We start from the raw sequence: 12,398 nt of genomic DNA, 5'->3' as shown, positions 1-12,398 counted from the left end.
GTGATAAGTCTAGTGGTGATAAGCCCAGTGGGTGATAAGTCCAGTGGTGATAAGTCTAGTGGGTGATAAGTCCAGTGGGTGATAAGTCCAGTGGGTGATAAGTCCAGTGGGTGATAAGTCCAGTGGGTGATAAGTCCAGTGGGGGATAAGTCCAGTGGGTGATAAGTCCAGTGGGTGATAAGTCCAGTGGGTGATAAGTCCAGTGGGTGATAAGTCTAGTGGTGATAAGTCCAGTGGGTGATAAGTCCAGTGGGTGATAAGTCTAGTGGTGATAAGTCTAGTGGGTGATAAGTCTAGTGGTGATAAGTCCAGTGGGTGATAAGTCCAGTGGTGATAAGTCTAGTGGGTGATAAGTCCAGTGGGTGATAAGTCCAGTGGGTGATAAGTCCAGTGGGTGATAAGTCCAGTGGGTGATAAGTCCAGTGGGTGATAAGTCCAGTGGGTCTTGAGTGCTGAGAACAGAACTATAGGTCAAATAATTTGCTTGAAACAGACTGTCGGACAAAGAGACAGACAGACTTACCAACGTGCATGGCCGTCCACTGACCGTACACCACCCTGTCTCCGTTCTGCGCCTGACACTGTAGAAAGCCCATGTGGAGATCTAGAACCACTGGAATAGAGAACGTGGCGAATCGCTCGTCAACCGTCTCCGTGCTAATGAACTCTGACCTGCTGTAGAGGGAGAAGGTGATGGGCGGAGTCCCATTGAGTGATTGACACGTGACGAGGGCAAAGTAGGTCCCGCCTCTTTCCTTCAGGACCAGGAAGAGGAGGTCTGGTTCAGACACCAGCTCTGAAAGAGAGGAGAGGATGGATGGAGAGAGTTTTGAACAAGATATCCTCTGAATACAGGGTTTGATTGAATACAACCCACTGACTTCACTTCACTATGAACATGTGACAGACTTATGACAGAATCCATTTCAGCTGTCAGGAGCTTTGAGAAATACGCAGTGTGGAGTTTTCCTGACCGCTGGACCTGACCAGGGAAAACTCCTGCCCTAGACAAGAGAGATAGGGCAACTTGGAGGAAAACAACCCCCTTCAGGGAAACGCCTCTTTTCTAACAGAAAAAAATACAGTTTGGTAAGACTTAGATATGTGCATACTGGCTATCATTTTACATTTCAGCAGACACTCTTATCCAGAGCAACTAACAGGAGCATTTAGGGTTAAGTGCCTTGCTCAAGGGCACAGACAGCTTTTTGACCCAGTCGGCTCAGAGATTCAAACCAGCGACCTTTCAGTTACTGGCCCAAAACTCTAACCACTAGGCTACCTTACCTGCCTCCTTTACACTCTAACCACTAGGCTACCTGCCTCCTCTACACTCTAACCACTAGGCTACCTGCCTCCTCTACACTCTAACCACTAGGCTACCTGCCTCTTCTACACTCTAACCACTAGGCTACCTGCCGCCTCTACACTCTAACCACTAGGCTACCTGCCTCCTCTACACTCTAACCACTAGGCTACCTGCCTCCTCTACACTCTAACCACTAGGCTACCTGCCGCCTCTACACTCTAATCACTAGGCTACCTGCCTCCTCTACACTCTAACCACTAGGCTACCTGCCTCCTCTACACTCTAACCACTAGGCTACCTGCCTCCTCTACACTCTAACCACTAGGCTACCTGCCTCCTCTACACTCTAACCACTAGGCTACCTGCCTCCTCTACACTCTAACCACTAGGCTACCTGCCTCCTCTACACTCTAACCACTAGGCTACCTGCCTCCTCTACACTCTAACCACTAGGCTACCTGCCGCCTCCTACGCTCTAACCACTAGGCTACCTGCCTCCTCTACACTCTAACCACTAGGCTACCTGCCTCCTCTACACTCTAACCACTAGGCTACCTGCCTCCTCGACACTCTAACCACTAGGCTACCTGCCTCCTCTACACTCTAACCACTAGGCTACCTGCCTCCTCTACACTCTAACCACTAGGCTACCTGCCGCCTCCTACGCTCTAACCACTAGGCTACCTGCCTCCTCTACACTCTAACCACTAGGCTACCTGCCTCCTCTACACTCTAACCACTAGGCTACCTGCCTCCTCTACACTCTAACCACTAGGCTACCTGCCTCCTCTACACTCTAACCACTAGGCTACCTGCCTCCTCTACACTCTAACCACTAGGCTACCTGCCTCCTCTACACTCTAACCAGTAGGCTACCTGCCTCTATACTTAGGTAAACACATTCTGAAGGGAAATAAGAGGGCAGAATGTTTTGCGTCTGTGTTCTTCAATAAAAACATCAACTTTAGAAAGGGGGTCTTTAACCTGTCTCCTCCTCTTCATCTTTAAACTGTCTCCTCCCCTTCATCTTTAACCTGTCTCCTCCCCTTCATCTTTAACCTGTCTCCTCCCCTTCATCTTTAACCTGACTCCTCCCCTTCATCTTTAACCTGTCTCCTCCCCTTCATCTTTAACCTGTCTCCTCCCCTTCATCTTTAACCTGTCTCCACCCCTTCAACTTTAACCTGTCTCCTCCCCTTCATCTTTAACCTGACTCCTCCCCTTCATCTTTAACCCGTCTCCTCCCCTTCATCTTTAACCTGTCTCCACCCCTTCATCTTTAACCTGTCTCCTCCCCTTCATGTTTAACCTGTCCCCTCCCCTTCATCTTTAACCTGTCTCCTTCCCTTCACCTACACTGATTGAAGTGGATTTAACAGGTGATATCAATAAGGGATCATAGCTTTGACCTGGATTCACCTGGTTCTTAGGTTCTTATCCAGAGCAACATACTGAGTGCTTACTTTTTTGTACTGGTCACCCTTGGAAATCAAATCCACAACCCTGGCGTTGCATGCGCCAAGCTCTACTGACTGAGCCACACAGGAAAATATACAACCTATTTAATGGAAAGAAAAGGTGTTCCTAGTGTTTTATACGCTCAGTGTGTATATAGAATGTTTATAGATCTAATCCATTAGATTTAATAAATAATTTTTGCTAAATTAGGAAAATATTACCTCAGAATTATTTTAGTGGATTGACTTAAACAGTTGTGATGAGGCAGATTACATTTTTATTTGAGCAAGACTAGCGATATCCAGGGAAAGACTAGTGATATCCAGGGCAAGACGAGTGATATCCAGGGAAATACTAGTGATATCCAGGGAAAGACTAGTGATATCCAGGGAAAGACTAGTGATATCCAGGGAAAGACTAGTGATATCCAGGGAAAGACTAGTGATATCCAGGGAAAGACTAGTGATATCCAGGGAAAGACTAGTGATATCCAGGGAAAGACTAGTGATATCCAGGGAAAGACTAGTGATATCCAGGGAAAGACTATTGATATCCAGGGAAAGACTAGTGATATCCAGGGAAAGACTAGTGATATCCAGGGAAAGACTAGTGATATCCAGGGAAAGACTAATTGTGAGAAAATGGAGTTGATAAAATAAACGAAAGTAAAAAATAAAAACAAAAGGTTAGTCGAGGTAATTTGACCATGTAGGCAGGGGTAAAGGTTAGTCGAGGTAATTTGACCATGTAGGCAGGGGTAAAGGTTAGTCGAGGTAATTTGACCATGTAGGCAGGGGTAAAGGTTAGTCGAGGTAATTTGACCATGTAGGCAGGGGTAAAGGTTAGTCGTGGTAATTTGACCATGTAGGCAGGGGTAAAGGTTAGTCGAGGTAATTTGACCATGAAGGCAGGGGTAAAGGTTAGTCAATGTAATTTGACCATGTAGGCAGGGGTAAAGGTTAGTCGAGGTAATTTGACCATGTAGGCAGGGGTAAAGGTTAGTCGAGGTAATTTGACCATGTAGGCAGGGGTAAAGGTTAGTCGAGGTAATTTGACCATGAAGGCAGGGGTAAAGGTTAGTCGAGGTAATTTGACCATGAAGGCAGGGGTAAAGGTTAGTCGAGGTAATTTGACCATGTAGGCAGGGGTAAAGGTTAGTCGAGGTAATTTGACCATGTAGGCAGGGGTAACGGTTAGTCGAGGTAATTTGACCATGTAGGCAGGGGTAAAGGTTAGTCGAGGTAATTTGACCATGAAGGCAGGGGTAAAGGTTAGTCGAGGTAATTTGACCATGTAGGCAGGGGTAAAGGTTAGTCGAGGTAATTTGACCATGTAGGCAGGGGTAACGGTTAGTCGAGGTAATTTGACCATGTAGGCAGGGGTAAAGGTTAGTCGAGGTAATTTGACCATGAAGGCAGGGGTAAAGGTTAGTCGAGGTAATTTGACCATGTAGGCAGGGGTAAAGGTTAGTCGAGGTAATTTGACCATGTAGGCAGGGGTAAAGGTTAGTCGAGGTAATTTGACCATGTAGGCAGGGGTAAAGGTTAGTCGAGGTAATTTGACCATGAAGGCAGGGGTAAAGGTTAGTCGAGGTAATTTGACCATGTAGGCAGGGGTAAAGGTTAGTCGAGGTAATTTGACCATGAAGGCAGGGGTAAAGGTTAGTTGAGGTAATTTGACCATGTAGGCAGGGGTAAAGGTTAGTTGAGGTAATTTGACCATGTAGGCAGGGGTAAAGGTTAGTCGTGGTAATTTGACCATGAAGGCAGGGGTAAAGATTAGTCGAGGTAATTTGACCATGTAGGCAGGGGTAAAGGTTAGTCGAGGTAATTTGACCATGTAGGCAGGGGTAAAGATTAGTCGAGGTAATTTGACCATGTAGGCAGGGGTAAAGGTTAGTCGAGGTAATTTGACCATGTAGGCAGGGGTAAAGGTTAGTCGAGGTAATTTGACCATGTAGGCAGGGGTAACGGTTAGTCGAGGTAATTTGACCATGAAGGCAGGGGTAAAGGTTAGTCGTGGTAATTTGACCATGTAGGCAGGGGTAAAGGTTAGTCGTGGTAATTTGACCATGTAGGCAGGGGTAAAGGTTAGTCGAGGTAATCTGACCATGTAGGCAGGGTTAAAGGTTAGTCGAGGTAATTTGACCATGTAGGCAGGGGTAAAGGTTAGTCGTGGTAATTTGACCATGTAGGCAGGGGTAAAGGTTAGTCGAGGTAATTTGACCATGTAGGCAGGGGTAAAGGTTAGTCGTGGTAATTTGACCATGTAGGCAGGGGTAAAGGTTAGTCGAGGTAATTTGACCATGTAGGCAGGGGTAAAGGTTAGTCGAGGTAATTTGACCATGTAGGCAGGGGTAAAGGTTAGTCGAGGTAATTTGACCATGTAGGCAGGGGTAAAGGTTAGTCGAGGTGATTTGACCATGTAGGCAGGGGTAAAGGTTAGTCGAGGTAATTTGACCATGTAGGCAGGGGTAAAGGTTAGTCGAGGTAATTTGACCATGTAGGCAGGGGTAAAGGTTAGTCGAGGTAATTTGACCATGTAGGCAGGGGTAAAGGTTAGTCGAGGTAATTTGACCATGTAGGCAGGGGTAAAGGTTAGTCGAGGTAATTTGACCATGTAGGCAGGGGTAAAGGTTAGTCTAGGTAATTTGACCATGTAGGCAGGGGTAAAGGTTAGTCGTGGTAATTTGACCATGAAGGCAGGGGTAAAGGTTAGTCTAGGTAATTTGACCATGTAGGCAGGGGTAAAGGTTAGTCGTGGTAATTTGACCATGTAGGCAGGGGTAAAGGTTAGTCGAGGTAATTTGACCATGAAGGCAGGGGTAAAGGTTAGTCGAGGTAATTTGACCATGTAGGCAGGGGTAAAGGTTAGTCGAGGTAATTTGACCATGTAGGCAGGGGTAAAGGTTAGTCTAGGTAATTTGACCATGTAGGCAGGGGTAAAGGTTAGTCGAGGTAATTTGACCATGTAGGCAGGGGTAAAGGTTAGTCTAGGTAATTTGACCATGTAGGCAGGGGTAAAGGTTAGTCGAGGTAATTTGACCATGTAGGCAGGGGTAAAGGTTAGTCGAGGTAATTTGACCATGTAGGCAGGGGTAAAGGTTAGTCGAGGTAATTTGACCATGTAGGCAGGGGTAAAGGTTAGTCGAGGTGATTTGACCATGTAGGCAGGGGTAAAGGTTAGTCTAGGTAATTTGACCATGTAGGCAGGGGTAAAGGTTAGTCGTGGTAATTTGACCATGTAGGCAGGGGTAAAGGTTAGTCGAGGTAATTTGACCATGTAGGCAGGGGTAAAGGTTAGTCGAGGTAATTTGACCATGTAGGCAGGGGTAAAGGTTAGTCGAGGTAATTTGACCATGTAGGCAGGGGTAAAGGTTAGTCGAGGTAATTTGACCATGTAGGCAGGGGTAAAGGTTAGTTGAGGTAATTTGACCATGTAGGCAGGGGTAAAGGTTAGTCGAGGTAATTTGACCATGTAGGCAGGGGTAAAGGTTAGTCGTGGTAATTTGACCATGTAGGCAGGGGTAAAGGTTAGTCTAGGTAATTTGACCATGTAGGCAGGGGTAAAGGTTAGTCGAGGTAATTTGACCATGTAGGCAGGGGTAAAGGTTAGTCGAGGTAATTTGACCATGTAGGCAGGGGTAAAGGTTAGTTGAGGTAATTTGACCATGTAGGCAGGGGTAAAGGTTAGTCGAGGTAATTTGACCATGTAGGCAGGGGTAAAGGTTAGTCGTGGTAATTTGACCATGTAGGCAGGGGTAAAGGTTAGTCGTGGTAATTTGACCATGAAGGCAGGGGTAAAGGTTAGTCGTGGTAATTTGACCATGAAGGCAGGGGTAACGGTTAGTCGAGGTAATTTGACCATGAAGGCAGGGGTAAAGGTTAGTCGTGGTAATTTGACCATGAAGGCAGGGGTAAAGGTTAGTCGTGGTAATTTGACCATGAAGGCAGGGGTAACGGTTAGTCGAGGTAATTTGACCATGAAGGCAGGGGTAAAGGTTAGTCGTGGTAATTTGACCATGTAGGCAGGGGTAAAGGTTAGTCGAGGTAATTTGACCATGTAGGCAGGGGTAAAGGTTAGTCGAGGTAATTTGACCATGTAGGCAGGGGTAAAGGTTAGTCGTGGTAATTTGACCATGAAGGCAGGGGTAAAGGTTAGTCGTGGTAATTTGACCATGTAGGCAGGGGTAAAGGTTAGTCGAGGTAATTTGACCATGTAGGCAGGGGTAAAGGTTAGTCGAGGTAATTTGACCATGTAGGCAGGGGTAAAGGTTAGTCGAGGTAATTTGACCATGTAGGCAGGGGTAAAGGTTAGTCGAGGTAATTTGACCATGTAGGCAGGGGTAAAGGTTAGTCTAGGTAATTTGACCATGAAGGCAGGGGTAAAGGTTAGTCGTGGTAATTTGACCATGTAGGCAGGGGTAAAGGTTAGTCGTGGTAATTTGACCATGTAGGCAGGGGTAACGGTTAGGCGAGGTAATTTGACCATGAAGGCAGGGGTAAAGGTTAGTCGAGGTAATTTGACCATGTAGGCAGGGGTAAAGGTTAGTCGAGGTAATTTGACCATGTAGGCAGGGGTAAAGGTTAGTCGAGGTAATTTGACCATGTAGGCAGGGGTAAAGGTTAGTCGTGGTAATTTAACCATGAAGGCAGGGGTAAAGGTTAGTCTAGGTAATTTGACCATGTAGGCAGGGGTAAAGGTTAGTCGTGGTAATTTGACCATGTAGGCAGGGGTAACGGTTAGGCGAGGTAATTTGACCATGAAGGCAGGGGTAAAGGTTAGTCGAGGTAATTTGACCATGTAGGCAGGGGTAAAGGTTAGTCGAGGTAATTTGACCATGTAGGCAGGGGTAAAGGTTAGTCGAGGTAATTTGACCATGAAGGCAGGGGTAAAGGTTAGTCGAGGTAATTTGACCATGTAGGCAGGGGTAAAGGTTAGTCGTGGTAATTTGACCATGTAGGCAGGGGTAACGGTTAGGCGAGGTAATTTGACCATGAAGGCAGGGGTAAAGGTTAGTCGAGGTAATTTGACCATGTAGGCAGGGGTAAAGGTTAGTCGAGGTAATTTGACCATGTAGGCAGGGGTAAAGGTTAGTCAAGGTAATTTGACCATGTAGGCAGGGGTAAAGGTTAGTCGAGGTAATTTGACCATGAAGGCAGGGGTAAAGGTTAGTCGTGGTAATTTGACCATGTAGGCAGGGGTAAAGGTTAGTCGAGGTAATTTGACCATGAAGGCAGGGTTAAAGGTTAGTCGAGGTAATTTGACCATGAAGGCAGGGGTAAAGGTTAGTCGAGGTAATTTGACCATGTAGGCAGGGGTAAAGGTTAGTCGAGGTAATTTGACCATGTAGGCAGGGGTAAAGGTTAGTCGAGGTAATTTGACCATGTAGGCAGGGGTAAAGGTTAGTCGTGGTAATTTGACCATGTAGGCAGGGGTAAAGGTTAGTCGAGGTAATTTGACCATGTAGGCAGGGGTAAAGGTTAGTCGTGGTAATTTGACCATGTAGGCAGGGGTAAAGGTTAGTCGTGGTAATTTGACCATGTAGGCAGGGGTAAAGGTTAGTCGAGGTAATTTGACCATGTAGGCAGGGGTAAAGGTTAGTCGTGGTAATTTGACCATGTAGGCAGGGGTAAAGGTTAGTCGTGGTAATTTGACCATGTAGGCAGGGGTAAAGGTTAGTCGAGGTAATTTGACCATGTAGGCAGGGGTAAAGGTTAGTCGTGGTAATTTGACCATGTAGGCAGGGGTAAAGGTTAGTCAATGTAATTTGACCATGTAGGCAGGGGTAAAGGTTAGTCGAGGTAATTTGACCATGTAGGCAGGGGTAAAGGTTAGTCGTGGTAATTTGACCATGTAGGCAGGGGTAAAGGTTAGTCAACGTAATTTGACCATGTAGGCAGGGGTAAAGGTTAGTCGAGGTAATTTGACCATGTAGGCAGGGGTAAAGGTTAGTCGTGGTAATTTGACCATGTAGGCAGGGGTAAAGGTTAGTCGAGGTAATTTGACCATGTAGGCAGGGGTAAAGGTTAGTCGAGGTAATTTGACCATGTAGGCAGGGGTAAAGGTTAGTCGATGTAATTTGACCATGTAGGCAGGGGTAAAGGTTAGTCGAGGTAATTTGACCATGTAGGCAGGGGTAAAGGTTAGTCATGGTAATTTGACCATGTAGGCAGGGGTAAAGGTTAGTCGAGGTAATTTGACCATGTAGGCAGGGGTAAAGGTTAGTCGTGGTAATTTGACCATGTAGGCAGGGGTAAAGGTTAGTCGAGGTAATTTGGCCATGTAGGCAGGGGTAAAGGTTAGTCGAGGTAATTTGACCATGTAGGCAGGGGTAAAGGTTAGTCGTGGTAATTTGACCATGTAGGCAGGGGTAAAGGTTAGTCGTGGTAATTTGACCATGTAGGCAGGGGTAAAGGTTAGTCGAGGTAATTTGACCATGTAGGCAGGGGTAAAGGTTAGTCGAGGTAATTTGACCATGTAGGCAGGGGTAAAGGTTAGTCGAGGTAATTTGACCATGCAGGCAGGGGTAAAGGTTAGTCGAGGTAATTTGACCATGTAGGCAGGGGTAAAGGTTAGTCGAGGTAATTTGACCATGTAGGCAGGGGTAAAGGTTAGTCGAGGTAATTTGACCATGTAGGCAGGGGTAAAGGTTACTCGAGGTAATTTGACCATGTAGGCAGGGGTAAAGGTTAGTCGAGGTAATTTGACCATGTAGGCAGGGGTAAAGGTTAGTCGAGGTAATTTGACCATGTAGGCAGGGGTAAAGGTTAGTCGAGGTAATTTGACCATGTAGGCAGGGGTAAAGGTTAGTCGAGGTAATTTGACCATGAAGGCAGGGGTAAAGGTTAGTCTAGGTAATTTGACCATGTAGGCAGGGGTAAAGGTTAGTCGAGGTAATTTGACCATGAAGGCAGGGGTAAAGGTTAGTCGAGGTAATTTGACCATGTAGGCAGGGGTAAAGGTTAGTCGAGGTAATTTGACCATGTAGGCAGGGGTAAAGGTTAGTCGTGGTAATTTGACCATGTAGGCAGGGGTAAAGGTTAGTCGAGGTAATTTGACCATGTAGGCAGGGGTAAAGGTTAGTCGTGGTAATTTGACCATGTAGGCAGGGGTAAAGGTTAGTCGTGGTAATTTGACCATGTAGGCAGGGGTAAAGGTTAGTCGTGGTAATTTGACCATGTAGGCAGGGGTAAAGGTTAGTCTATGTAATTTGACCATGTAGGCAGGGGTAAAGGTTAGTCGTGGTAATTTGACCATGTAGGCAGGGGTAAAGGTTAGTCGAGGTAATTTGACCATGTAGGCAGGGGTAAAGGTTAGTCGTGGTAATTTGACCATGTAGGCAGGGGTAAAGGTTAGTCAATGTAATTTGACCATGTAGGCAGGGGTAAAGGTTAGTCGAGGTAATTTGACCATGTAGGCAGGGGTAAAGGTTAGTCGTGGTAATTTGACCATGTAGGCAGGGGTAAAGGTTAGTCGAGGTAATTTGACCATGTAGGCAGGGGTAAAGGTTAGTCGCGGTAATTTGACCATGTAGGCAGGGGTAAAGGTTAGTCGAGGTAATTTGACCATGTAGGCAGGGGTAAAGGTTAGTCGTGGTAATTTGACCATGTAGGCAGGGGTAAAGGTTAGTCGAGGTCATTTGGCCATGTAGGCAGGGGTAAAGGTTAGTCGAGGTAATTTGACCATGTAGGCAGGGGTAAAGGTTAGTGGAGGTAATTTGACCATGTAGGCAGGGGTAAAGGTTAGTCGAGGTAATTTGACCATGTAGGCAGGGGTAAAGGTTAGTCGTGGTAATTTGACCATGTAGGCAGGGGTAAAGGTTAGTCAAGGTAATTTGACCATGTAGGCAGGGGTAAAGGTTAGTCGAGGTAATTTGACCATGTAGGCAGGGGTAAAGGTTAGTCGAGGTAATTTGACCATGTAGGCAGGGGTAAAGGTTAGTCGAGGTAATTTGACCATGCAGGCAGGGGTAAAGGTTAGTCGAGGTAATTTGACCATGTAGGCAGGGGTAAAGGTTAGTCGAGGTAATTTGACCATGTAGGCAGGGGTAAAGGTTAGTCGAGGTAATTTGACCATGTAGGCAGGGGTAAAGGTTACTCGAGGTAATTTGACCATGTAGGCAGGGGTAAAGGTTAGTCGAGGTAATTTGACCATGTAGGCAGGGGTAAAGGTTAGTCGAGGTAATTTGACCATGTAGGCAGGGGTAAAGGTTAGTCGAGGTAATTTGACCATGTAGGCAGGGGTAAAGGTTAGTCGAGGTAATTTGACCATGAAGGCAGGGGTAAAGGTTAGTCTAGGTAATTTGACCATGTAGGCAGGGGTAAAGGTTAGTCGAGGTAATTTGACCATGAAGGCAGGGGTAAAGGTTAGTCGAGGTAATTTGACCATGTAGGCAGGGGTAAAGGTTAGTCGAGGTAATTTGACCATGTAGGCAGGGGTAAAGGTTAGTCGAGGTAATTTGGGGTAAAGTGACTATGCATAGTGATGTGGACAGAAAGGAACTTGAAACTCTCAACCCGCTCCACTACAGCCCCGTTGATGTGAATGAGGGCGTGCTCGGTGTCCTTCTTTTCCTGTAGGCCACTATCATCTCGGGGCGGCAGAGTAGCCTAGTGGTTAAAGCGTTGGACTAGGAACCGGAAGGTTGCAAGGTCAAATCCCAGAGCTGACAAGTTACAAATTTGTCGTTTTGCCCCTGAACAGGCAGTTAACCCACTGTTCCTAGGCTGTCATTGAAAATAAGAATGTGTTCTTAACTGACTTGCCTAGTTAAATAAAGGTAAAATAAAATCTCCTTTGTCTTGATCATGTTGGGAGGAGGTCAGAGACATGGCCGTGTGGTGCCAGGACAACAACATGATCAAAACAAAGGAGATTTTATTTTACCTTTATTTAACTAGGCAAGTCAGTTAAGAACAAATTCTTATCATGTTGAGGGAGTTGTTGTCCTGGCACCACACGGCCAGGTCTCTGACCTCCTACCTATAGGCTGTCTCAACGTTGTCGAGGTGGGAAAGGACAGTGTTGGGTGCGATGGAGATTGCCTCATCTGTGGATCTGTTGGGGCGGTATGCAAATTGGAGGGTGTCCGGGATGGTGATGATGTGAGCCATGACCAGCCTTTCAAAGCACTTCATGGCTACCGACATGAGTGCTACGGGGCGGTCGTCATTTAGGAAGGTTACCTTCACGTTCTTTGGCACAGGGACTATGGTGGTCTGCTTGAAACATGTAGGTATTACAGACTAGGTCAGGGAGAGGTTGAAAATGTCAGTGAGGACACGTGCCAGTTGGTCTGCTCATGCCACCCTGATTCAAGATCCAGGGTGAAGTTTCCCCATAGAACAGTGGTTCCCAACCAGGGGTACTAGGACCGCTGGGGGTACTTGGCCTACCCACAGGGGGTACTTGAGAAGTCTCATGAGACCGCAGGCCTGCTGGTAAAATGCACATGAGGGGTACTATGGGCAGAGCAAAATTCAGTTGGTGGTAAAGTAACCAAAAAGGTTGAGAACCACTGCCATAAAAAATAATAGAGGACTCTTCTTTGTATCTGTCCCATTATGACATCTGTGAGAGCACGGGCAGCACCATTGAGAGCATCTCCATTTTGAAGTAGTCCATTTTC

General features: G+C 46.4%; 1 protein-coding gene across 2 annotated transcripts in view; it reads right to left on the bottom strand.

Annotated features, from left to right (window-relative positions):
* Positions 1-12,398, bottom strand: part of LOC139424347 (Fc receptor-like protein 5) — a 31,526-nt gene that overhangs the window by 11,250 nt on the left and 7,878 nt on the right. For both annotated transcript variants that reach the window (XR_011635929.1, XM_071176087.1), the window contains exon 7: positions 524-796. Coding sequence is in view for 1 of the 2 variants with exons in the window: in XM_071176087.1 (XP_071032188.1) it covers positions 524-796 (273 nt within the window). In the remaining variant the exon portion in view is untranslated. The remainder of the gene's footprint in view (positions 1-523; positions 797-12,398) is intronic.

Source organism: Oncorhynchus clarkii, chromosome 13, assembly GCF_045791955.1.
Source record: "Oncorhynchus clarkii lewisi isolate Uvic-CL-2024 chromosome 13, UVic_Ocla_1.0, whole genome shotgun sequence".
NCBI lineage: Eukaryota > Metazoa > Chordata > Actinopteri > Salmoniformes > Salmonidae > Oncorhynchus > Oncorhynchus clarkii.
Note: the sequence above shows the minus strand (reverse complement) of the source record. Positions and strands in the feature narration are given on the sequence as shown.